Source organism: Rissa tridactyla, chromosome 8 (genome assembly GCF_028500815.1).
Source record: "Rissa tridactyla isolate bRisTri1 chromosome 8, bRisTri1.patW.cur.20221130, whole genome shotgun sequence".
In the NCBI taxonomy this organism is placed as follows: domain Eukaryota; kingdom Metazoa; phylum Chordata; class Aves; order Charadriiformes; family Laridae; genus Rissa; species Rissa tridactyla.
Genome location: NC_071473.1, coordinates 20,885,157 through 20,912,220, shown reverse-complemented (window position 1 = coordinate 20,912,220; position 27,064 = coordinate 20,885,157). Strand labels below are relative to the sequence as shown.

The window sequence follows — 27,064 nt, the reverse complement described above, 5'->3', positions numbered from 1 at the left end:
CCCAAAGATGTGTTGTTGGGTGCTGTGTCCAGCAAAATTTAACTTTGCAGTTAAAATGCCTCTGTGTTAAACTTTTGAAGTGTGCAGTCACCCAGAAGACGTTACGATACCTGAGTGTCAACTTCATCCTGCAGCTTGACTTTTTAATTTGGGTGCCTCTATTGGAGATAAAAGCTCATGAAAGCAAGTCAGCTGGTGTGTTTGAGATCACTGAGGCAGCCAGGCAAAGCTCAGCTTTGAGAGTTTCACAGCAAAATTAATGTGTTAACATAGTGACAGTTGTTCTTTCTGATTTACGGCATTGCTCTGTAAATACTACAGTGCCATACTGGGAATTTTAACTGGTTTTACCTGAGGCGTGCTGTAAAACAGTGGCTGTGTGTTTTTTCCCATAGCTGCAACTGCAATACCCGTGGGTGGGCTTATGTTTTGCTAGGTTGGGCAAAGCACCGCTGTTAATGTGGGGTTTTTTAAGTAGTCAGTGGGGAAGTCACAATGAGCCTTTTATTCACTTAAATTAAATAGTTTTGGTGATAATACAGAGATTTGAGAGCAGAGCGGGTATCGCTTTGGGAGGAAACTGTATCATGCTACGCGTGCAACAACTGAAACTAGGAGATGCCATAAATGTTTAACCAATTCTGCATTTTCTTTCTCCTCGGGGAGTTTTAATGCACTTGTAACTAGATGTTCTGACGACATTTGCTGTCTATGGACTTCAGGAGATATGTTGACCATAGTTGCAATCACTGGTTTGCCATTTCATTTAGGTGTTCCAGTTTCCAGGCTGGTTCTACTTAGATTGTGACTCTTAAAAGGAAAAAATAAATTTGCGTTTTGATACCCTGCAAAAAATGGATTCAAGTTGGAGTGTAAAATGTTGACTTGCTTGACAGGCATGTTGCTGAAGTTTAGTGAATTACAGGCAAGAACAGAATTGAATTACAACACCTACTAGCAGCATTTGAATGAAAGGTGCTGTCTGAGAAAGGCTCTAGGGAAAGATGAGAGTACGAGCTCCAAACGTGTCAGCTACTGATTAAAATAGATATGAAAAGCACCACGAAACAGAATTCTTCCTGATAAATTAGTAACTGGGATTCCTTCCCACCTGAAAGGCAGAGGGGGAATAAGGCCCAGATAAATCTGTGAAGACTTTTGGAGCTGTAGGGCATGTGGGCTGGAAGCAGATAGGAGTGTCTCTGTCCCCATGCTTGCATCTAACAAACCACCATGGGCTCATCTTCAACAAGAACGTTTGGGAAAGAAGGATTAGTGAGCACTATGAGTTATATGGAGGTTTTAAATGAGATCATGTGCATTCTTACGATTTAGAGAATGCTGAGGAATAAAATGGTATTTGTACTGGGGAAGAAGGTGTAGGAGGAAGACAAGATAAAATTTTAGAAGTGTTTACACCTGCTTGATGTTTGGTAGTTGAGTCTCTAAACAAAAACTATAATGGGTATTTAACTATGATTGCTGAAACAATTACATGGAGTAATTGGACTGATGAGAATGACTTCCCACAAAGGAATTGTAATTGATCTTTTAGCCATAGATGCACGTGGAAAAAAAATTGCATTGAAATTAAAAGAAATACTGGGGTCTTGAAAGATGTTATTTCTGACCTCCTAAAAAAATCAGCAAAGAAATGAGTTAGTGTCTACTTTCATACTCCGTACAGTCAGACAGTCCTGTGTCATGTGTTATGAGGGAGAAAAAGGCTTTTCCGTCAGTTTCAGCTGGTCTTGTTTACTTTTTCCATAGGCTAAATGAAACTAGTGATCTAACTTGTAAATAGTGTGACTTGTCACATGGGCTATAAAATTAAATAAGGGAGAGTCAAAGCTTGTTTCCTGGAGTAGTACTGGGGGGAAAGTAAAAAAGTTGGATTGGGCACACTGACTTGGCCATTCCTGTTTGCCCCCCAGTAGGAATAAAAAATGGGCGATGCAAAACACTAATTCAGTGACCAGTGTAGTGGGCAATTTTAGAAAACTGGCCTAGCTCTGCCTTGGCTTGTTCACATACTCAGAGGATTTTCAGTTTTGAAGTCTTTAATTATTCAGTGATATAGTCAATGGTAAAAGAGCCAAGACTTCCCAGCATTGCATGTACGACTAGCTAAGGCCCTCAACCTGTTGCTCCGAGATGTGCTTGGGTATGCTGCAGCACAATTAAAGTCTTATGGGGGACGAGCTCCTGAGGCAATAGAAACCGGGGAGTCACAGATAAAACACCCCAAAGGAAGATCACCTGAAGAACAGCATGAAGGAAATGCAGCCCCTCCAGTCAGTGAGTCAGCTCCCTCAGGTACCCAGCTGAAGTGCCTTTACACAAATGCATGTAGTGTGGGGAAACAAGCAAGAGGAGTTAAAGATGTGTGCACACCTCCAGGGCTATGATCTTATTGGCATCACAGAGATGTGGTGGGATGGCTCTTATGATTGGAGCATTGGAATGGAGGGATACAGACTCTTCAGGAAGGAGAGGCCGGGGAGATGAGGAGGGGGTGCTGTCCTCTACATCAATGAACAGCTGGAGTGCATAGAGCTCCACCTAGGGATGCATGAAGACCCAATGGAGAGCTTATGGGTCAGGATTAAAGGGAACACAGGGGCAGGTGACATCACAGTAGGGGTCTGCTACAGGCCACCTGATCAGGACAACAGAGAGGATGAGGCCCTCTGGAGACAGATAGGAGCAGCATCGTGTTCACAGATGCTGGTCCTCATGGGGGACTTCAACCACCCTAATATCTGTTGGGAGGACAACACAAGCAGGTCCCAGGAAATCCGGGAAGTTCTTGGAATGTGTCGATGACAACTTTCTTCTTCAAATGGTAGGGGAGCCAACAAGGAGAGGAGCTATGCTGGACCTTGACCTTACCAACAAGGAGGGGCTGGTGGGGAATGGCAGGCTCAAGGGCAGCCTTGGCTGCAGTGATCATGAAACAGTAGCATTCAAGATCCTTAGGGCAGCAAGGAAGGTACGCCGCAAGCTCACTACCCTGGACTTGCGGCAAGCAGACTTTGGCCTCTTGAGGGACCTGCTTGGCGGCAGGGTAACATGGGAAAAAGCACTGGAGGGGAGAGGGGCCCGAGAAAGCTGGTTAGTATTCAAGGATCACCTCCTCCAAGCTCAGGAGTGCTGTATCCCAAGAATGAGGAAGTCAGGCAAAAATGCCAGGAGGCCTGCGTGGATTAACAAGGAGCTCCTGGACAAGCTCAAAAGCAAAAAGGAGGCCTACAGAGAGTGGGAGCAAGGACGGGTTGACTGGGTGGAATACAGAGAAACTGTCTGAGTGGCCAGGAACCAGATCAGGTAAGCTAAAACCCAGATAGAATGAAGTCTGGCTAGGGGCATCAAGGATAACAAGAAAAACTTCTATAAGTATGTCGGGGTAAAGGCAAGACTAGGCAAGATGTGGGCCCTCTCCGGAAGGAAACAGGAGGGGGGAGTATTGGTACCTCGGGATGTAAATGGAGGAAGTAAATTAATCTAGTATACTATTATTAAATTAGTAAACATACATGTTTCAGCTCTCCTCCATTTCTATATGCAGAATAGCTTGCAAGCTAGCATGCCTTGCTTTAGCAGTGCAATTTTGTCTGCACATGTAAATATTTTCAGTGTTAATATTTTGAAATTAGGAGACTTTTTCAATTTTCATTTCTTGTTTTTATTTTCTCTTGAGGGTCTGTCTTAATCATTCATACAGCTGAAACCCTTTTCATAAGATCTTGCTGTTTCACACCTTGCTTAATGAAACATTTTCCTCTGCCCTTGGCAAATTCATCTTGCCCACTTGCCTCCATCTATTAGAAGTGCCTCTTTGAAGTGGGTTTTCCTAATCAGATGCTTCAACTTGATCGGCATCTCTTTGAATCTCTGTGCTAGCTCTCCCTTTGCATTCTCCACAGAAATAGCATGGCTGTCTTAAGGTCCTTTCTACCCGTCTCCAGTTTAGATATCCCTTCTCATTTGTTAGTAAAATCTTGTATGTTGGCTCACCTCTGTCAGTGATGCTATCTTGTGCACAGGTAAAATATTCAGAGAGGTACCTTTGTGCTTTCTCTCACTTTCTCCAATTTTAGAAGAACTCCCTTTTACGGAAAAATGGGAAGGAAAATACTTAAAAGTCCCCATAGAGGTCTACTGACAAGTGGCATGAATTATGTGAGCTGATGCAGCAGCCTGTTAAAGTGTTCTCATTGCCCTTTTGTTCCCTGTGTGCCTCTATCTGCTGAGGTCCTCTGGTCCTCAAACCAGAGGCTCTCTGGAGTGAGGGCATCACTTCTGTGTGTCTAGTGCTGTGGGTGGTGGCAGCTTCACCCTGAGCTGGGTCCCTCAGCTGTACTGCAGAGTAGGTAGTCGCACTCACGCATTTCCACCCACGCTCAGTTCTCATGCTGTACTGTCAAATGAAAGGAGTGAACCAAAGGACTGCGGCAATGGATTTTTTTTTTTTTTTTGAAGCGAGGCCAGGTTGCAAACCCTGTAGCACAGTCAGTGAAACAGGGGTTATTGCTGCAGCAGCTTTGGCTGGGCTTTTCTCCCCGATGAGACTATGTTGACTCCACTAGACTGCTCACTGCTGTTTGTCTCATACTGCTCCTCCTTCATGGAGAACAGCCCTTTCCCCCTTGTGCCAAGTTCCTCTGCAGGTCCCTGCCCATCACTGGCAGCAGCAGGAGAATGTGAAGTGACTGCTTTGAATAATGTCTCCTGAAAAGGATATCACGTGGGTTGGAATTGGGGTTTATGTGGATTTCTTGGTCAAGCCCTCCGTGCTTCAGTTTACCTGTTGGTAAACATGATTAGTGGTTGATGGAAGGAGTTCCTTTGACACTTTGATACAGAGGTAGCCTTGGTCGAGAGTGTTGTTAGATTGTGTATCTCCATAAGGAGCACTTCCCTTTAGTAGAGAGTACTGGATTGGCTTCAGATACAATAGGAAACCGTGCTTTAGTTGGTACTATAGAAGCAAATCCCAGGATTACCATCTAATATGAATGATATATATGTTTGTTTTCTGGACTCTTCAGTCTGAAAGCTTTTAGATGACCAAAGGATCATTTTGTTAGCTTAAAACAGAACAAATGAGCGATAAACTGGAAATAGAGCCTATACGAGAGAAGAATGGGTATTTGGTCTGGTAAATAATTCTCTTAAACCAGACAGGCACTTCAGGTGAGAAGGAAGCTAGTGCATCTGGCTGCAGCCTGATAAAATCTGTTGCAGTGGAGAGGGCACATAAAGAAGAAAAGATCCCTTTTGTCCGTTACTTTAATAAAATATTCTATTTGCATGCTTACTGGGTTGAAACATTGGGCAGTATAAACTGTAATCACTTCCGAATACAAAATCAGGTAGTTCTGTGGTCTTTCCCTCTTTTTAAAAACAGATAGGGTTTTATCCTGAAACTAGTTATATAAATCATGACTGGAGTTGTTATTGTTCTGCCTCAGCAATAGCACTGATGCCCTCAACCCATATATTTTCTAGCAGTACCATTTCCCTGCTTTAAAAAAAAAAAAGTTGAAAATGCATGCAGTTGGCAGCTTGAATGTCCAAGTTGTGCAGTCCGGGTGAGATCAGACTGTCTGCTAACTCTAGTGAGCTAAGCATAGCTACTGATGGTAGTGATGCTTTATTCCCAGCATGCCGTAATACTGTCAGCAGCTACCACTGACCTTTTATTTCCCATATATTATGCAGAGATCATGTCATCAAAACTTCGATTCCCGAGTTCTTACGCTGGATGCGTCATCCTCTCACATGCTATATTTTTTTCCCCTGTAGGACCCACAAATCTAGCAGGTTGGACTGGGGGATGAGAGGGGTTCCTCAGGACTGCAGGGATGCAGGACAGTCCGTGAGCTTCATGAACTAAATTGAAGCAGCGCACCAGTACAGATGGACGGAGGAGAGCAACAGAACAGCTGCACTGTGGTCAGAGCTTAAGGTTTTGCTGGGTTAGTTCTTACCTTTAGGTCTCCAAACAGCTTCACGGTGTTGTCACAAACTCTTGACAGTGTGGGTTCAGATGAAGTGACCAGGGCAGGGAAAACGTGGGGTAGTGCTGATTTATGTTGGTTCTACTACTTATAGACTCAGTGTTTGAGACTGCCTACGCTGGGGATACCGTAGTCCCTACTAAGCATTCCCAGTGTTGGGTTTTTTTTTCCATCTCTTCCTTCATACTGGCAATTGTGTGGCCAAACCTGAATTGCGTTTTTTTTCCTGGATTAGTGCATGGCCCTGATCATAGAGCACCAGTGCCAGCCCCCAACAGGCTTTTGACAGCCTTAATTGAGATCAGTGTTTGCTACCAAGGGGCAAATCCTCACTGAATGTGAGGTTTTCTGCCCTTTCTTCCCTGTTCCGTCTCTCCTTTTTATTCCCTTTCCCACTCATACAGTGATGCTGAACAAGAGCACTTCTCAAGAAAGTGCTTTTTCTTCAAAGATGGGTTTGCCCTTCCCCAGCAGGTTTTGCATGCTTTTTAAAGAGCTTCCCTCTGCACTATCTTCAGCATTACAGGATGGCATCGTACTCCGGCGTTGAAAGCTGCCGCCTTTCTTTCATTGCTGAATGGCCTCAAAACTAACAATAGACATCCACAGCATCCAGCGTGAAAAAGGACTCCTGTTGCTATGTCAACGGCTTTGTTTCCATTTGCAACTACTTACCCACCCCTTAAGATCTCTACATCAGCCTGGTGCACTCACAACTCAAGGTCACATGTGATAAAGATCAGTGTAGCTCAATTTTGCTAATATACCTGGTGTCCGAGTGGGACCACTTTGGAGACCATCCTTGTCCAGTGAAATATTGATTTTTCTGCTGCAGTAACCAGAGCAGTGATTTCTCTTTTCCAAACATCTCTCTAAAGAGCTTGCCTTTCATGCTGCCTCACATCTGGGTGTCTCGCCTGGATTGTCACTCAGCTCAGAAGAATGATGTGATATTAATGACCAAGAAGGCAGTGTACCTTTTTTGAAGAGAATTAATGTTTTCCAGCTGAAAGCAAGGTCTTACCTTAATAGATTCTCATGGGTAAGTACTCTGCTCTATTGAAAATCTGCAGTGACTCAGAAAGAATCTATTTGTGTGAATATATGACATGGTTAGGGTGGAGTTAGGTGGCTTCTTTGGGCTTAAGCTACAAGATTACCTTTAGCGGATGAATTGAGTGCAGTGTTCAAAGGCACAGACAAAAAGGTTTGTCATTTCTTTCAAGCCTGTGGAAAAACTTCACAGCAGTGCTCAAAATTCAGCCTTTATGAAATCAGTATGGCATGCAGCAGTCCAGGACTTGCCTGTTACTGGTGTTGGACTTGACTTGCAGGGTGTCTTTTCTTTTTGCGGGTATTCAATAATCTTCTAGTCCATGGTCTCTGAAGCTATTTGCAGGGGAAAGAGGGGACAAGTTCCATGTTCAGCAAGTGCACACCGGTCACCTTATAATTTAAATTCATTCCAGAATTAATTGCAAAGGTTTAATTTATTGTAACCTTTGAAGTATCTATAGCACTTCAGTATGTTGAAGGTTGTTTGTAGGAATCTGTATTTTCGGCCAGTGTGGCTATCATCATATTTTTGTCCCAACAGTACTTACTGATGGGGGAAGCACTGAGCTTAGGTTAGAATGCCATCTCGATAACTTAAATGTTATCCCTCTTTATGGATGCTGGGATGTAAATAAAAATGAAACATTGAACCATAGCTTCTGCTCAGGGCTGACAATCAGGAGAACTGCAGCTATGCAGTGTTATTTAAAGCAATGATGTTTTTCGGTTAAGCTGACTTGCCCGTATCTGTGTATCAGAGATACTACCAGATCAGCCAGGCACTGCACAGTGCTTCCTAGGAAATCATGAAGGGACACGAAACCACTCCTAGGTGTGCAGGACATGTGCGTGCAAATTTCACATAAGCCTCAATTTTTAAAAGCTTGGATAATGTTTTTATTTGCAGTCTCTGACTTGTGTCGGATAAAGCACTTGCAATGAATAGTGAGTAACAACATAGAGACCTACGGGGAGTCTCTGAGCTTTATCCCAGAGGTCATCACACTTCAGTAAGAAGTGAATGAAAAATGAACTTGAAAAGCTCCATTTGATTCTCTGAAGAAAAAGATAAATCTGTCATTTGCAGAAATGAGCATGCTAATTGTTTGCTTAAATATTCTTTGCCTGAGCATTTTGTCTTACAACTGGCGTAGAAGTCACTTAGGCAATTTTACAAAATTCAAATTTAAATTGAAATGAGCCTTGAAATTCAGGAACAGACAGGCAACTCCAAGATTCATCTTTTCCTCAAAATGCCAAACTGTTCTTGCCACTAGCTTTGCTGTATCCCTTAGAGTTTAATCCTTTCCAACCTCGGCGGTTTCCAAAGCTGCATGGTTTTTTTTCTGGTAGCTTATTTGAAGGAATTGCCCGTTGGAATGACATCCTCTGTAATGGTTTCCTGTGTTATCTCCTGTTCAGACTGCTCTGTAGATTAACTGTTCCACCCTTTTATTTGGGTACTGTGCATATTGGGACTTTTATAACATATGCTACTCTTTCCATACAAACTGGTGAGGATCTCGCATTACTTAGTAAAATCTGTAACCTGTGAGTGCAGGGTGGGCTCTCATCTCAAAGGCATCTTTTGTAGTGTCACCATAAGCTTTTAAGAGGAGTGTTTGAATGCTTGGGCTAGGTTCCTCTAAAGAGGCCTGATAGTCATTTGAATCTCAAGAAGATGACAAAAATTGAGACTGTAATGTGTGTACAAATCTAGTTGTTCTTCACATGACTTATTTCACTGCCTAGCTAGAGTGTATATCGCTTCTTTTCCACATTGGGTACCTGTGTATCATCATGTGCTTTCCTGTGCTCATGTCATTGTCCACATAATCCACCATACCTTTGGGATTTTGGTTTAAGCATTCTTGCCGAACACGGAATATTAGTGATTGCAGCACTCTCTTTAATATCAGTCATCTCTTTCAGTGGAGTCTGCTTTGAGGGCAGTTTAGGTAATGAATCATATCACCATCTCTAGAACCTAATAAAAGAAGGCTTGTGTCTCCTCAGGCTAGTGAATCAAAACGTAGTTCTAGATTAAAATCAAGTTTGACTGATAATTTGGCAAACTCGTCTCCTCAACTGCATATTGTTATGCGTGTGACAATAGCCTGCACCTTCCCTAGAGCCAGTTTGACTGCTCTGAAGCTGGTTCAGTTGTTTTTATATGACATTTGCTGATACGACAAAAACCTTAAAGCTGTTGCTTCATAAATGCATCCTTAAAATCCTAGGGAGGGTGTTCCTTTCCATATCTACCTTCCTTAATGTCTCAAGCCCTTATCTACGTGATCTTCACCTCTTGGAGCGTGTGGTCCCTGGGAGTCTGACTGTGCTGCCCTTTCCCTCCATCACAGCTCCATGACATGCACAACTTTGAGTCATTGGAGAACCAGAGCTGACCATGGCTTTGCCATAAGAACAAATACTGTGTGCAATAAGTATCTTGAGTCGGGAGAGATCTGCTCAGCAAATGAGGTAGTACTTCTGGCTTTGATAGATGCATCCAACGCTCTTTGTACAAATAAGACTCATGCTCGTGTGAGAAGAGTCAGATCTTCAGAGATAGGGTCTATTTAGACAGCGTGGGTTGAAGCAACTTTTACTATAAAGTGTTCTTCACGTGTTCTAGGTGTCATAAAATTTATTTTGGACATCAGCCTACGTGCACTAGTGCATGTAGTCATATGTGTTATACAGTCAGTGAGAGAAGCTGGATTAAGCGTCAGAACAGTATATAATTCTTTTTTCGCCTTCAGACATAAAGAATGAATTCTTCCAAAAGCTGCAGGTTGTTACTGCTATTGTCTTCAGTGCTTTTGTAACATTAGTAAATCTTATGTGTACTGAATATTTTTTTTTACTCCAACAGTCCGATAGAAGGCAATCTTTGAATTGCACAAAAAGTAGATATTCCTTATGCCTGCGAGAGATCTGTAACTCTTTAAAACTATAAAGGTCAAAGTTTCAAAGGAGTTCTAGGGAAATCTGTTTTGCTTCCCCCTCTCATCGGAGCCCTTTTCTCAACTGATTAAGATCTCTAATGTTTTATGTCTCCTCCTTCTCTCCTTAATACGAGACAAGTTATTTAGGGTGGAGATTTTATGGGCTGCTGTGTCAAAAGCTTTAGACGAGTCAGTAAAAAATGTCCCCAGTGTGTAAAGGCCATTATCCACAACCTAGCAAATGTCATCTGTAACTTCGAGCCATAGGGAATCTGTTGAATACAAAGGTTAAAAACCCAGTTGGCGCTTCCCATCAAGGCTGCTGTTCCCTTCGTCTGTTCAGCAGAGGGAGATATAGATCTTTAGCAAAATGCTAGTGTTGATATACATTTTAAAAAAAAAAAAAGTACATTTGGTGTTAGTAAGAGATGAAAATCACTGGCTGAAGCAGTATATAGTCTTCCCTGCGGAGGTCTGTCGAAATGTTTCAAGTTCTAACCTGAAACCCTCTGCTGTCACATTGTGGAGCCTTTCCTTGGTAGAAGGAAAGGTAGGAGATGTTTATTGTGCTGTTGGTTTTGCCAGAGGTTAAACGGAGGCTACCACACGTGTTTAATCTAACCTCAGCTCTCTTCAGATCAATTTTCATGGAGTGGAACTTTCTCATATTGCTTCCTTTGTCATCAAGTCTGCTAAACAGAACACTGGTAGGCATTTTCCTTCTTAAAGCTGTGCTCTTCCTTCATTTAAATGAAAACCTGGATTGGCTTTATGTTGGACTCCCTAAATATGATACTTTTCTTTTGGAGGCTGGATTTGTGTTGGATTCTCTAAATATGATTTTTGGAGGCTGTTGCCCATCATCCGTATTGCAGTGTAGGAAAATGAGATTGTCCCAGATACCCATGTGATTTCCTCTGCTTTAGAAACTTTCTCTCATCTCCTTGCTAACATCATGGGTTCTGTGGCTTCCTCACTTAAAAGGTATTTTTCTTAAGATTTTGCTACCAGCAAAACAAATCATCCAGACTTTACTTATCTTGTACAGTTTTCAGAGCATGCTGTAAGGGAAGAGCACATGGGGAAAGCTTTGACCTGTTTTTCCAAAGTTTAGTCCCTCTTTGGGTGGCTGCTGAATATTTGACGCCTGCAAAGATGGGGCGTGTGGGAGCTGCCAGGTCTGATAAAATGGTGTTTTAGACTACTTGTCTAGACAGAACTTCGATAGCTAACATGAATGAAGTACCACATCCCAAATCATCTCAGGCACACACATGAAATACAAAATAAGGGCATTGTTTCAGTTTGATGCTGTGGACCAGAGCGTTGCTTCTAGAAGAGATCACTGAGATTCCCCTAGGGCAACAGAAAATAGTTATTCAGAGGAAAAACTGTTCCTTTACTGCAAAGGGAACTCCAGGTAAAAAGAGGAGGAAAACGCAAATGCGTCAAGTGGGTAATTTTGTCTTAGTTATAGCAACAAAGTACTTGCAATTTTTGCTGGAACAGAAAATTATTAATACAAAGCCATACCCAGCAAACATTTTAATGTGCTTGTAATGATGGCTGTTGGGATAGAATTTTGGGGTTTTATTAGTTTTGGGTTTTTTTGAAGGGAAAGTATAGACAGGAAAAATGGAGGGGAAAAAAAAATCCGTTAGCTTTGTCCGCACTGCAGTGGTCTACAGGGAGTTGTTGGGGTGAAATGGTTTTATTGCTGCTCTCTTCCTTATGTGATTTGTCATGCTGCAAGTGGAAAACGGCACACTGCGTTCTTCAGCAAAATGCTCCAGATAGTTTTGTCTGTCAAAGGTTCTTTGCTTCAGGCTGTATCAAACCCATTTTTAATCCCCTTCCTTACACTAAGGGAAATAGTTTGTAAAGAGAGCACTGATGTCAGCTCACTGCTGTTGATATTATCTAATTTCTTCTTCAGAAAACCCTTGGGTTAATTTTTGGTACAGGGCTTTGTTCACTTGAATTCAAGTCTGCTTTGTTTCCCATCCCTAATGTGTTGTCATCTTTTCTCTTTTCCCAGACCATCCATTTCCTTTATGCAGTGGAAACCACCACATTGTCTTCTCTCCCTGAAATGGCTTGTGATAGGCCAAAGCCTGTGCTGATCATATCCTATCCTGATATTACTCTGTCAAGTGAAACGTATCTCTTTTTAGAGTTTCTCTGGCTGGAAGGTTTCCTCACTGCTCTTTGTCAGATACCCAAATGCCACTCTGCCTTTCTGTTGCTATAATAAAGACCCTTTTTTACTCCATACACTCCCTTCTGCCATGGAAGAGACCCATGAGTAAAAAATAGTCTTTGTTTGTGGTCCCTGCATGAAGATCCACATGTCTTGTTGAGTTGAATTATTCCCGAAGATGGAGTGTTCAACTGTCCTGTGTCCCCAGTGTTCTCTTCAGAGCAAGACCCACATATGGATGTTCAAACTCCAGCCTGGCTTTCTGCCACAGGGGAGATTAAATCTCCACCCTCAACTTCTTGAACAAAGCCACTTAAGTCGCATGAAGATCTCTAAGTCCTGTTGTTTGGTATTATAGACTTGGCAACAGTTAGAGTTCAGCACTTCTCCATTTTTCACTATAATTTAAAAGAAAAATAATAAAAATTAAAGAAGAACTAAGGTTGTATGACAGTGCCTCATGCCACTGCTATCATGTGGGAGGAGGTAGACAAAACTTGAAAGATATGAGAAGCCAGAAACTTGTGCAGCAAAACGCAGCCTAAACATTCATGCTGTAATGCTGAGGGGTGGGCTAGTACCTTTTCTTTCTTATGTCAACAGCAAATAGCTTAAGCAAATTCATGTTTAAAAAATAAATAAAAATTCTCCCTAATCCTTTGACATAAGAGTCCTTTTCAAGGCAGCTAAAATGAGGGAAGAGTTTGCAGAAACTCCGTCTTTGGAAATGCTCACATCTTGACTAAGTAGGACCCTCGAACGCAATTATTTAACTTGGAAGTTGAATCTGACTGCAGTTGTCCCTTCTTTGAGCAGGAAGTTGGACTGGCTGGATTCCAGAGGTCCCTTCCAATCTACATTATTTAACAACTTTCAGGGCCCTTGAGCAAAAATGGATTTCAAACAGAAACAGCACTCTGCGTAGGATTAAGTTTCAGTTTGGGCTTCCTTGTAATTAAATCCCGAGTTGTCTTTTGGCCAGCCTTTGATGATATCACTGCTGTTGTGGGGAGGCTCTGTTTCCTGATGTGGAGGTATGTAGAAGATCCACTGGAGAGCTTTTACTTTGTTATTAATAGCTTTTTAGTTAGTCTCTGAGTAAGTATGCAGCTTGTTAGATAGCTTTGAGGTCAAGAGAGTGCTGAGGCTTTTGTAGGTTTCCTTTCAAATGAAAGGAAATCGGTTTTAAAGCATTTTGTTTTGAAGGTTTGGGTTGTGGTAGCAGCTGTGTGTCTCTCCTCGGGTTTCTGAGAAAGCAGCACTGTTTTACCTGGCCCTCATTCAGGTTTCTGTAAGGGCTGAGCATCTAATGTGCCAAGTCATCTTCAGTGTAGTGCAATACGGTATGCTGTAGTGCAGTGTACTGCTGTTGATTTGAATTTATTTTTAAATCAAGATGTTGTTCTTTTTTATATCCTTCCTCTTTCTCCAGAAGAAGAAAAGTTTTTCTTCTTTCTTTTCTTCTTTCACAGAAACCTGTGAAAACTGAGGTTGTGTGTGAGCCGTCTGATTCTGTTTCCATTTTTAGTTTAGCCAAAAGCTTTACCTCTAAGAACGCAAGCTTCCTTTTCATAGCAAGAAATCACAGCGAGCCTGGCTGAAAGAGATGTTTGGTTAACCCGTTTTGATGTTAAAGTTCTGTTCTTCTGCTGCTTGTTTACCTGTTTTCAAGAAAAATTCATTAGGGTAGCTTGCCCTCTCCTTCATGCAGTACGACTTAGGGGAATGAGAACGTGTACTCTTTTCTTTTCACCCGGAGACACCTGAAACACAAGCTTTGGTTTGAACCACTGGGTTCTGGACACTTGCAGGCATAAGTATATGATTATATTTTCCTGCTAAACAAATTGCCTAGGTACAATTCTAGATAGCTTTGAAGGCTTCATTCTGTCTACTGTGTCCTGAGCTGCTTCTTGCTATACAGAGGAGAAACAAGTGAAAAGAAAGAGCAGTTTCGATAAGTAGATGTTTAAATATAAATAATTGGATTTCAGATAACATCCTCAATATGTATTAAGCATTGTGGGCTTCCTTCAGGAACTCTGGAATCATTTTTCACCCAGTGAAAGTAGAAATGGATTAAAATGCTGCAAAATCATGCCTCTCCTCTTTCTTCCTGACTAAAGATATTTTGTAGGCTTTTTTGTGCCCTTTTGTTTTGTTGCCCTTTAGGTTTCTTAAGGATAACCTAATTGGAGGCGAGCAGAGGTATCCTGCACCAAATTTGCTCTGACTGAGTTTAAATCTTCTTGAACATGTAATTTAAATACACCCCTCAGACTATAAATTGTCTCTTATTTTTACTACTGATGTACGGAGTTTCACTGGTGAAAATGGGCAGCCTTGATCCAAGCTTGAAGTTCATATGGAGGAGAACAAACAGACGAAGCTGAGGATGTGAGTTACTCAATGCAACAAAATCATAGATTCATAGAATGGTTTGGGTTGGAAGGGACCTTAAAGATCACCCAGTTGCAACCCCCTGCCCTGGGCAGGGACACCTCCCAGCAGGCCAGGCTGCTCAAAGCCCCATCCAGCCTGGCCTTGAACACCTCCAGGGAGGGGGCAGCCACAGCTTCCCTGGGCAACCTGTTCCAGTGCCTCACCACCCTCACAGGAAAGAGTTTCTTCCTAACATCTAATCTAAATCTCCCCTCTTTCAGTTGGAAACTGTTACACCCTCATCCTGGTGCTCCATTCGCTGATAAAGAGTCCCTCCCCAGCTTTCCTGTAGCCCCCTTTAGGTACTGGAAGGCTGCTATAAGATCTCCCTGGAGCCTTCTCTTCTCCAGGCTGAACAACCCCAACTCTCTCAGCCTGTCCTCATAGGAGAGGTGCTCCAGCCCTCTGATCATCTTCATGGTCCCCTGCTGGACCCGTTCCCTCTGGATGGCTTCACTTCCCTCCAGCATGTTGACCGTGCTACGCAGCTTGGTGTCATTGGCAAACTTGCTGAGGGTGCACTCAATCCCACTGTCCATGTCTCCAACAAAGATGTTAAACAGCACCTGCTCGTGTTGTCCTCCCAACAGATATTGGGGTGGTTGAAGTCCCCCATGAGGACCAGTGTCTGTGAACGCGATGCTGCTCCTATCTGTCTCCAGAGGGCCTCATCCTCTCTGTTGTCCTGATCAGGTGGCCTGTAGCAGACCCCTACTGTGATGTCACCTGCCCCTGTGTTCCTTTTAATCCTGACCCATAAGCTCTCCATTGGGTCTTCATGCATCCCTAGGTGGAGCTCTATGAGCTCCAGCTGTTCATTGATGTAGAGGACAGCACCCCCTCCTCATCTCCCCAGCCTCTCCTTCCTGAAGAGTCTGAGAAATCAGATCATCATGGTCAAAGAAGCACGAGAGAAACCCATTTAAAGATAACCCTCTAGCCTGGTCTTCTGTTTCAGTAAAAGATCTGTAGCACGAGGCATGCAGGATTGCACACTGTAGCCAGAGCATATATGAAATAAATTTCACCCCTAAGTGTGGTATTAAAGATCTCTTATTGAAAAAAATAAAAAAAGTATAAAATAAGCTTTAATAACAGAAGACATGTAACACACCATTTAAGATCTTGCTCCCTACCCTAAAACTTTAGTTTTGAATATGGGCATCTCCTGGGCTGTAACCTTCGTCTGACCTGTAGCAGCGAGCACCACTTACATTCTCAAGTCTGTAAGCACTGAAAAATCCGAGTAATGTAAATTACTTATTTTTCGAATAATTTTTTTTGAATAGTTAAGAAATATGCATTTCTAAATGATTGAAATAAGACAAATGTCATTGATTCTCCAGCAATTCAGTTTTCCAGAGGAGAGCCACAGAACCTTTGTATGCAGCTCTTGGGGCTTTCTAAGTCATTATGTCCATTGAATGTAAAACTGTTGCATTGCAGGTAAATATTTCTATTGCTGTCTTTGCCTTGACATCCCTTTGAGTAAGTGATCAGGGGAAGAGTAAGGCCCTTTGAGTAAGGCTTGGGGAAGAGTGGCTGGAAAGCTGCCCAGCAGAAAAGGACCTGGGGGTGCCGGTGGACGGCCAGCTTAACATGAGCCAGCAGTGTGGCCAAGAAGGCCGACAGCATTCTGGCTTTTATCAGGAACAGCGTGCCCAGCAGGAGCAGGGAAGTGACTGTGCCTCTGTACTCGGCACTGGTGAGGCCTCACCTCGAGTGCTGTGTCCAGTTCTGGGCCCCTCTGTACAAGAGGGACATAGAAGTGCTGGAGCATGTCCATAGGAGAGCTACCAGGTTGGTGAGGGGTCTGGAGACCAGGTCATCTGAGGAGAGGCTGAGGGAGCTGGGCATGGTTAGCTTGGAGAAGAGGAGACTGAGGGGAGACCTCATTGTCCTCTACAACTACCTGAAAGGAGACTGGAGAGAGGTGGGTGTTGGCCTCTTCTCCCGGGTGAATAATGGCAGGACCAGAGGAAATGGTCTGAAGCTGGGGCAGGGGAGGTTTAGATTAGATATTAGGAAGAATTACTTTACTGAAAGAGTGGTCAGGCACTGGAAGAGCCTGCCTAGGGAGGTGGTTGAGTCACCATCCCTAGAGGTGTTTAAGAAACGTCTAGATGTGGCACTTCAGGGCATGCTCTAGTGGCAGAGATTGTAGGTTGTTTGGTTGGACTCGATGATCTCAAAGGTCCCTTCCAACCATGAAGATTCTATGATCAGAAAAAAAAAGCCTTGGGGTAGCTGCGAGTTAGCTCGTGCTGTAGACTGGTTAATGTTTGTGGTGAAGGTGGATGTAGCACATGCCCTGAAATATGAATATTACTTGGAATCGTTGGCTACCTGGAGAGTTAAATCACTCTGCTTTTTGGGTTGTGTGCCTTGCTACCCTGGGTGTACTAGTACTCAGAGACATAAACTGCTGATGTGTGATGCTCTTTCCGAACCCTTGCTTACTCTTTCTGGAGTTGCCCCTACTCTGTACGCATTAGGAGCTTTGCAATAGGTAATGTGGACCTAAATCTTGCTAGTAACAGCTGTTTTGTGAATTTTTATTAACAAATCTAAGCTTAAGAAAAAGAATTTTTGGCAAAAACATGGATTTTTGCCTTTTTTTTGTTTAAACAACCGAAAATCCAAGAGCAATTCCACCTTTCTGAGCAACTCTGAAATAACTTAAGATGCTGCTGGCTTTATTAGCAATTCCCAGCTCTCCTTTTTTTTTTTTTTTTTTTGGTTAAAGTCATGTAACCACATCATCAGTTTGTTTGCTGCATCCCCACACCTGCAATGAAGCTGAGTCTGAGGACAGAGACTGAGAAGGCACGCATCTCCCCACCTCGTACATCACAAAATCATCCTCCCCTTTCACCAGGCTCCTGCCAGCTGGAGTCTTGTGAATTTGTGAGCTGCCGAGCAGCAAGGGATGCCATCCTTTGCTGATGCGGGTTGTACTTGCTGGAGAGGTGGTGAGATCTTTTGGAAGTTTGGAAAACTGAATTCTTCATGAGTGGTTGCTAAACAGCTCAAAGGTGAAAGCAGCGACGTCTTCAGGGAAGTAAGCAGTTCTTGAGCGTTCTGGAAATGCACTAGTTAAACTCAGGCTTGTGGTTGGAGACCTCTCAGCAGCAGTGGTGGAGCTTAGCTGCCCTTTTTGCCTTCTGAGATGACTTAAAAATTAAGATATATAATAAAATTCTGTCTGCCAGCAAACATTTGAATTCGGAAGGCACAGCATTAGAATTCTCTCATGCTCAGCTTCTGCAGTGACACCGAACTGGACAAGAAGTGTTCAGAGTGTTTAATTTGTTATGGTATGTATACATGTTCTTTCCTGATATCTCATATCTCAATTAAGCCTGAATGCAGAAGAAAAAGTAAAGCAGCAAGCTGTTGCTGCCCAGGGGTTAGGGCATGAGGCTTTTAACTGTGGAAATGTCATTTCCAAGTTGAAATTGTTCTAAGTGAGTTTTCTGGAAACTGGAGAGCTGCAAAAAAAAAAAAATTGCTGAATGATGATTTTAATGCCCACGCTGGAGGAGCAAAATAAGAAGGAAATAGCCCTGTATGTCACTGGTTAGCGATGGAGTATGAGTGTGCTCTGTGGCTTTACAGGGATACCGAGGGCAGGAGCGGGCAGTGGGACGCTAGATGAGCTTATGAGTTCTCGCAGAGTTTGGGAAGTGTTTGATTCCCCTCAATGTCTGTTCTGTTTTCCTTTCCTGGCTCTCAGGACTAATTTGTTGCCTTAGCTTTTTGGAGCGCCTCACCTTGTGCCCAGGATACTGCCAATCGTGGACCATTTCAGCTCATCAGACTCCACCAGGCGAGGCTGCTGCACGGGGTACCTGGGAGTTGTATTTTTCTCATTTAGCATTATTTTTGGGCACTCTGCTTCCTCAGCAGATGGCATTTTTATCATGTTTTTGTAAAGTCCGTATGGCCTAAAAGAGAGAGTATCTCTTTAATTGTAAAACATGACCACCTGTTCTGATTTTAATGAATGCAGTGAGCATTCATCTTCATATATCTGCTTAAAAATAGCTACTTCAATTGAATTTAAAAAAAACCCTCAATTGGGCACCAACATTTTGGCTGCTGAAATAATCAATTAATAATTAAGTGGTTAATTTTAGAACTCACTGGCCTTGCCTATTCTCTTGGACTCATTGTGATCAGAGCAGACAGTGAATTGATTGCCCTGCCGATGCCGAGAGGCACATGTGGTGCTGGGGCCAGATGCTGGCAGGCTTCAGGCTGTTGATCACTGTGATATTTAGAAGGTGAATGCAACTTCATGTCTCTGCTCTGCAAATGAGCTTGGCTTTCCTGCTCTAGCTCTTCCCTCTCCGCATTGCTCTGGCTGCTCACGTGCAGCCATCCACAGGTACCCTTTTCCATGACACCCTCCGAAGGATAAAATCTGGTGCTCCAAAGGTATCCTAGTGATAGGCCAACTGGAGAGGAAGTTGAAACGGTGAGCAAAAACAGGCTTGAAAGGCTTACCCACTAACTGGCTCCTAATAGAAAGCCCTGATAGAATCATTCTGTTGTTAAAATAATACTAGCTGCTGGGTTTCGACACAGTGGGGTAATTCCTCAGTTTGGTGTAAATGGTGGAGAAAAGTTGCTATGGCTGCTTGGAGTGTCTGCTTTTACAGGGCAAGAAGGAAGAGTGCCAGAAACCTCTTACCAGATAAGTCCCTGATCCCACCTGATGCAGAGAGCAAGATGCTGGAAGCAGCTGGAGAGGAAGGCTTACCTCATTTTACTGAAGGTGTTTCTGATACAGCCTCCCCCCCTCTGTCCTGCCACAGCCATCAGTTAGCCTGTTAATATAGAGGAGAAGCTACCCTTGCCAGTGTGACGTGGTCGCTGTAGCCTGATCGATGTAAATCCAGTTATCTCTCAAACCACATGGGATTTTGAGACAGCTGGGTGTCGCTTGTACAACGAGAGCCCTGCTTTGCAATGCTATGCAAATACAAAAATAACTGTAGCTATTGGCATTTAAATTCACTTCTATGTAGTCTTTGCAATAAACTTCCATTGGTAGGGTGTTATTTCAGTGGGAGGAGGGTCAGAGCGGTTTTCAGCGGACATCTGGGTATTGCAAGTTGCTTGGTGAGAAAGGCGTCTGGCTTGGTTTCCTTCCATGTGTGTGGCCTTCTCTCCCCGTGTTTCTGAAATAGCAGGGGATAATTAAATGAAGTTCAACATTAAAGGCTGAAAGTCGGGAAGGAGAGAAGCTTGTTAACCTTGTTGAGCTGGAAAGAGCGCTGGGTGCGTTTGGGGTGTGAGTCTTGTGGCGTTTTCTATTCTTATTCTTGTTTTCTTGGGAATTGATGTTTAGTTGTGCAGAAAATAAAATGTATTGCTAATTCTGTTGTGAATCCCTTTTATTTGGTTGCGGCACTGCGGCACATCTGTGAATTAAATCTTAAGAACTGGAATTTAGTCTGTACTCTCATTAGCAGAAATGCTAATTCTCTTTCTTGTTAATAAAATCGAAGGAGAGAAGCAAAAAAACAAAAGTATGGAGGTTATCCATTTAGGGTAAGCATAAGAACTTTAATCCCCATTTTCCATGATCCCGTTTAAATAGCAGACAGACTGAGTTTTTAGCCTTGGCTTCAACAGTTTTCCAAGAGAGGGAACAGCTTGAAGGAAGAGGGCGTGGTGCAGGGAATTAGAAATGGTAATTGAAGTGGCATAGGTGGGAGACAAGAAGCCAGGCAGGAGAGGCGAGGGTCATTTTAGCTGCTGGCTTGCACATGGGCCAAATGGGGTATGCGGGGAGATGCATGTGTGTGCACACACACACGTGGATTCACCTTTTTCCATCAGTGACTCTCTGAAAGGCCACTTGGACCCTTACGGACTGAATTTTAGAGCTGTTTTAAGAAGCCTGCTTAGACACTTCTTTCCTGCAGCGCAGACTGTTTATCCTAGGCAAGGCTTTAAGTGAGATGTGGAAGCTGCAGGCAGGACTCTTATTGTGAGCTGACTATTCGAGGTCCGGTAATTAAATTCTGCCCCTTTTCTTTCTTATCTCCAGATCACTGTGTTCACTACTACGATCTTCGCAACACTAAGCAGCCAATCATGGTGTTCAAAGGGCATCGCAAGGCAGTCTCCTATGCAAAATTTGTGAGCGGGGAAGAAATCGTCTCTGCGTAAGTACTGCCTTTTCTTTAGGCTAAAGACTTTGTAGCCCTTGCTTTCCAGTGCTCTTCAGGGTCATCGTGCAAGTTCATCTCTGTGGGTGGGTGCACGCAGTAGCTGCTGTGCTTTTGGGAAGCAGATCATGGCTTTTTCTTCTAAGACAAAAATAGAAATTCACTCCTGGTGTCGCTCTGCTCTGTCTTGTGGAGCTAAAATGCTCAACAGGAATACTAGGGCAACTAGATGTAGCTTCTGACCTCAAGCCCTAACTTTATAAAAGAGTTCACATGCAGCTTCCCAAAGGGCTGTGTGTGCAGAGGATGCTCCTGACCAGAGCTCTGCTGTAGAGAAGGCTGCCAGCAGAGCCCTGAGGATAGTAATCTGCAGTAAAACACATCTGATGAGTGACAGAAGTGATCAAATGATGCTGTTATGTCTGAAGAGGAGGTTTAGGCCACAGCCTGAAAGCAACTCAAGTAGGACTGACTGTTCTGTTCTCTGGTAATTCATTAATTTGCTCTATGAAGGCCCTTTTTAGGATTATACTTGGGTTAGAAAGTAGACAAGAAATAGTGCTTTGTGGACCTAATGGTATGCAGCTTTTCAGCCAGGGTAGACCATAAGCTCTTCCACGGCGGCCCTGAAGAATAATGTTCCTAGAGCTGCCCCAGAGCCAGATGTGGCTGCCTCAGTTCTAGGTAGGTTTTCAGTCATGTGGGAATGAGCATGTCTGTCAGATCACATAGTGAAAGGTTTGAATGACTGGCTACAAGCCTCTTCAATAGTGTGCACCCTCAGTAGGTTTGCAGATGACACCAAGATGGGTGGGAGTGTCAACCTGATTGAGGGTTGGAAGGCTTTGCAAAGGGATCTGGACAGTCTGGATGGATGGGCCAAGGCCAATGGTACGAGGTTCAACAAGGCCAAGTGCCGGGTCCTGCATTTTGGTCACAACAACTCCATGCAGCATTACAAGCTTGGGGAAGAGTGGCTGGAGAGCTGCCTGGCAGAAAAGGACCTGGGGGTGTTGATCAACTGCCACCTGAATATGAGCCAGCAGTGTGCCCAGGTGGTCAAGAAGGCCAAGAGCATCCTGGCCTGTATTGGGAATAGTGGCCAGTATGACTAGGGACATGACCATCCCCCTTTACTCGGCACTGGTGAGGCCCCACCTTGAATATTGTGTTCAGTTTTGGGCCCCTAACCACAAAAAAAGACATTGACGTGCTGGACCATGTCCAGAGAAGGGCAACGAAGATGGTGGGAGGTCTGGAGAACAAGCCTTATGAAGAGTGGCTGAAGGAGCTGGGGTTGTTTAGCCTGGAGAAAAGGAGGCTGAGGGGAGGACCTTATAGCTCTCTACAACTACCTGGAAGGAGGGTGTAGAGAGGTGGGGGTCAGTCTCTTCTCCCAAGTAACAGTCGATAAGACAAGAGGAAATAGCCTCAAGTTGCACCAGGGGAGATTTAGATTGGATATTAGGAAAAATTGTCTACGCTGAAAGGGTTATCAAGCATTGGAGCAGGCTGCCCAGGGAAGTGGTGGAATCGCCATCCCTGGAGGTATCTGAAAGATGGGTAGACGTAGTGCTGAGGTACATGGTTTAGTGATGGTTTTTGTCAGTGTTAGGTTGATGGTTGGACTCCGTGATCTGAAAGGTCCCTTTCAACCTAGACAATTCTATGATTCTGTGATTCTAGTAAACCAGAGGTTGGTTCCCCACGTGGTGGGGAAAATGCAATGGGTGTTGCAGGGGAATCTTTGATCTCAACGTGCTTGTGTGTAACACCCAAGGGTGGCAGGGATGGATCACAGGGGTAGAGATAGTCCCAGAAAGTACACCTGCTGCCTGGTACTGAGCTGGTGATTATCCAGCTTGGCTCTGTTCCATGTTTTCACAGTTTGCTCTAGAAGCCTGAAGCCAAAGCAGAGCATTTTGAGGTGTGTTCAGGCTGCTAGTGAGTTACTCTGGGCTGTGTGGTGGAAGATTCCCTGGTGGTTTCTGGTAGTGTTTATGTTTAATCAGCTCCTCTCTTATTTCCATTAACGCTATAACTCTGTAAGGGTGCAAACTAATACCTAGTATAGAGAAAACTTAATTTAATGCTTTGAACCAAATCTGGGTAAGAAGAAAGTGTTTAATAGAAGCAGGAGGAGGCTGGGAAAGTTTTACAGCCATGGAAAGTTTTATATGCCAGTGGAGCGTCATCTATGGGATGTTTCAGGACATAATGGCCCTATCCTGCTTGAGCTGACCATCGGAGAAAGCTTAACCCACGGTCCTGGGAGGAATATCGAGAGAGCTGGCAGACTTGGACAGGCAACAACAGGGGGAGAGGACTAACTGGAGGGTTCACCTGTCTTTTTCTGAGTGAACAGAAAGAAACGTCAGAGCGAGCAGGTTATTTTTTGTGTTTGTCTTTTGCAAATTGAGGAGAGGAGATGGCAGTAGTGATGCTCAAAAATCAGGGACTGATTTCTTTTAGGGAAAAATCATATGTATATTCAGATTCTCCAGATTGCTAGCTAAAGCTGTTTTATAGATTGCATTGATTTACTTTGCCTTGTGGAGTTAGGTTTTGACCTCAAGGGTGTTCAGAACTGCCTGGTATTTAGCACAACACATTGATTGCAGTGCTGATTTACAGAGACAGATTTAACTGAGCAGTGCATCTATGGTATTTTTTTGGAGAGGGTATGAAACAAGAGCAGCAGTGTAACACCAGCAGAATCAATGGCCTTTTCTTCTCCTTGCAGTCCAGTGGCGGATAACTTTCTTCTTTTATGGTACGTTTATCCGAAGTAATGCAAACGTGGCTAGAGCTTGAAGGGAATTTGTTAACAGTAAAAGCATTCCATTAGTAATAGACTTTAAGTGTTTTATTTTAATGAAGAGATCTAGAGTGTATGCTACTGGAGTGCAGAGGTTAAGTGTCTATACATATGAGGTCATCTTGATGGGTTAGGGGTTAGCTAATAGCAGAAGGTGTCCCAGGAATCTGACAGCTTGTAGACCAGGGATTAGTCTTTTGCTGCTTTACCCTGCCTTCAGAAAAGTTTAGTTTCTAGGCAACTCTGAAGCTTTTAAAAGCAGCGTTTTAAAAATATGACTGCCCTAATAGCACAGAAGGCACCTCCCTGTACTTGTGGGCCAAAAAAAAAAGCAGTGGTATCTACCTTTTTGCCCTTTCTGCTGCTGCTGTGATGGTAAGGACAAGAGAAGGGAAGGGAGGGTGATCGGCAGCATAGGGCAGAGATGGACATGGAACAAGCATCAGGCAGAGAAGCTGAATACTCTCTTTTAGGGCCCCCCTTGGTCAAGACCTGGGATGAGGAAAGCACTCCTGCTTCAGTCAGAGTATTACAGATAAAGTTCATACCTTTGTTCTGATCTGACCTCATACTATTATTACAAATGAGTAACAAATCTTGCTGCAACTCCCTTATCTCTCCTTTGTCATTTCAGCTGTCATTGAGGGCTGAGATAAGGTTTTTGCAGTATAGCATGAGGTGCATCGCTACTCTTTTGTGCTGTATTTTTAGGTAAATGTGACATTGGTGCACGGCTAACTTGTTATATCATTGGTACTATTTGATGGCTATTGGGTGGGTTTTTTTTTCCTTTCAGCTCTTAATATTCAGAAGGCATCAAGGTTGGGTGATGTGACTTGTAAGAGGGGAGTGTTACCTACCTCCCTTTCCTCCCACCCAGGAGGCTGACAGGTCCTGCTCCCATTCTCTTTCAAATTGAAAATCAAAACAGCACTACCCATTTCCTCAAGGGTGGCTTCACGGAGCTCCAGTCCCACCACATCAGTGTTTCTTCACCTTCTGTGGAGTGTATTACTGTAAGTCAGTGAGTGCCAGAATATCAGAGCCTGGCAACTGCTAGAGAAGAATGCCTGGGAAGTGAGAGGGGCTCGTGTCCCCTCAGGCGTAGGGAAATAAATTAATCCTGTATCTCCTGGAAACCTAGGATTTTCCTATTTCAGTTGAGCTCTGCCAGCTGGAGGAGACTATACCTCCACCTCCTTTCTTTTGCCAAAGGCAAAGTGTTTGCTCACAATAAGTAGAAAAATATTTTGAAGGCAGGTATGTTTGTATCTGGGGGAACAATGAAAAACATCAATTTTGATTTAATACCAGCAGAGTTTGTATATTTTTAACAGTAATATCTAGCTTTGCTGCCAAGGTGAAAAAAGTGGGAGTTTGAGATCTGTATGCATGCAGTCTCAATTACACATGAGAAAACCACATCATTTTAATGCTAACAGCAACTCTGACCCCCGGTAGGTTTTTATATGCTGCTGCTTGGTATTGGGCAGAGAGATGACAACATGCTTTCAGGGCAGCTGGAGAGGGAGGAGGTTGCTTCCTATCCGAATCCTGTAAAGGCATGAATGAGAGTTGTAGGCAGCACGAAGAAAGGAACAAATTTTGTCCATGCTGTATAAGTTTGGAAAAAAAAAAAAATATATATATTCAGTGTGTCCTGGATCTGTGGGGATCTGGACGAGGCAGCGATGGTGCAAGGTATGTACAGTTCAGTGGAGGACTCTGAAATTGATAGGAGAAAGGAAGAATAACGCTTGGGGGAAGTTTTTTATTCAAACATGTAATGTGTTTTGACAGGCTTCTAAAATAACACGATACCTTTCTGAGTTCGAGCTGAGTTGCATATGATTGAAAGCGGGATAAATCCTTGGGAGTGCGCTAAGACGTTGTACATTTACATTGCAAGTAGGGTGTTAAGGAGCAGGGTTGCAAGCGAGGAGTATCAGCAGTATGGCAGCAGGGGTAACTTCAGGTATTGTTTCCAGGTCAACAGACAGTCAGCTGAAGCTGTGGAACGTAGGGAAGCCTCACTGCTTACGCTCCTTCAAGGGTCACATCAACGAGAAGAATTTTGTTGGGCTCGCATCCAATGGAGACTACATCGCTTGTGGTGAGTAGAGCAGCTATCCTTATGAATGCTAATGGGACTCCTCAGGGTTGGTGCCTCTCCAATTCCAAAGCACACCAGCAGTAGTATTATGTAGCTGCACGGGCTTTTTAATAGAGGATTATCCTGAACTTTCCCCTTCCTTTCCTTCCCAGGGAATGGCGTAAGGAGCCCTGAACGATTGGGGTCCTTGGTTTTCTACCATTTCAGATGAATTATTTGTATATGCTGATTCAGGCTTGCTGTCACCAAAAGTCAGCTGCTAACGTAGCCACTGTTGATATCATGTTGTTCAAGTTTATCAACTGACACATCCTCATGCATCCTTCTAGGGAAGGGCAGTAGCTTGGACCACACGAGTGGTCCTGTACTTGTCACTTGGTATGGCATTCTGCATGGCGAAGCAATAATGCCTTCATTGTGGACAGCTGCCTAGAAAACTAAATCATCCTGCAGCAGCTTCTGGTTTTTTACTGCTTAAGCTGAATTGTTGAATCTGTGTAAATCCCCAGGTCTTGGTGGGAAAGCGGTGGCAGGCTGATTGCTGCAGAATGAGCAGGACAGCTGTGCCAGCACTGAAGGGAGGGCCTTAGTCTGTGTATACTCTGATCTCTGTACAGCTTGCAAGGCAGAAATTGGGATGGATTTCTAAATAAAGCCTGCACACTGTCTAGTCTCTCTTACTTAAACCTCCACAGACCAAACTGTCGTCCTTGATTACAGCAAGCAAAACTATGACAGTGCCTCAGAGCTGTAATGCTGAGCAGGCTGAGTATAGCAGTGTTCCATGTGGTAGTGCAGATCCCCTGTTCTGCCCTAAGGAAGTTGTGGGGGACGGTTGGGATTCTGTATGTTTTGCAAGCGTGGTGCATACTGCAGTTGTCTTGTTAAAAAAAAAAAAAAACAAAAACAAAACAAACTGTGTTATTAAGCATCATGAAAGTTTGCTATGGAGAACTGCCAGTTGCCGAGGCACCACTGAGTAACTACAAGGAGGAAATGTCCGGTCTTGTCTTAAACAATGAAAGAGCTAAGAGGTCTTATTTCTTTTCCTGCTACCAGAACCTAATCTTGTATATTTATTTTATTTCTAGGAAGTGAAAATAATTCCCTTTACCTATACTATAAGGGCCTCTCAAAGACACTGCTGACGTTCAAGTTTGATACAGTTAAAAGTGTCCTGGACAAGGACCGGAAAGAAGATGACACAAATGAGTTTGTGAGTGCTGTATGCTGGAGGGCACTACCAGATGGGGTAAGCTTTCTGCTCAGACACCCCAGC

The 27,064-nt window shown here is 43.6% G+C and overlaps 1 protein-coding gene across 11 annotated transcripts in view; it reads left to right on the top strand.

Annotated features, from left to right (window-relative positions):
• Positions 1 to 27,064, top strand: part of COP1 (COP1 E3 ubiquitin ligase) — a 134,882-nt gene that overhangs the window by 74,446 nt on the left and 33,372 nt on the right. For 8 of the 11 annotated variants that reach the window (XR_008468238.1, XM_054213199.1, XM_054213195.1 and 5 more), the window contains 3 exons: positions 20,734 to 20,851; positions 25,661 to 25,785; positions 26,877 to 27,037. Coding sequence is in view for 8 of the 11 variants with exons in the window: in XM_054213199.1 (XP_054069174.1) it covers positions 20,734 to 20,851; positions 25,661 to 25,785; positions 26,877 to 27,037 (404 nt within the window). In the remaining 3 variants the exon portion in view is untranslated. Of the gene's footprint in view, positions 1 to 6,901; positions 7,066 to 20,733; positions 20,852 to 23,065; positions 23,259 to 24,468; positions 24,689 to 25,660; positions 25,786 to 26,876; positions 27,038 to 27,064 lie in introns of those variants that run through there. The other 3 variants (XR_008468239.1, XR_008468240.1, XM_054213200.1) reach the window with 3 other exon arrangements.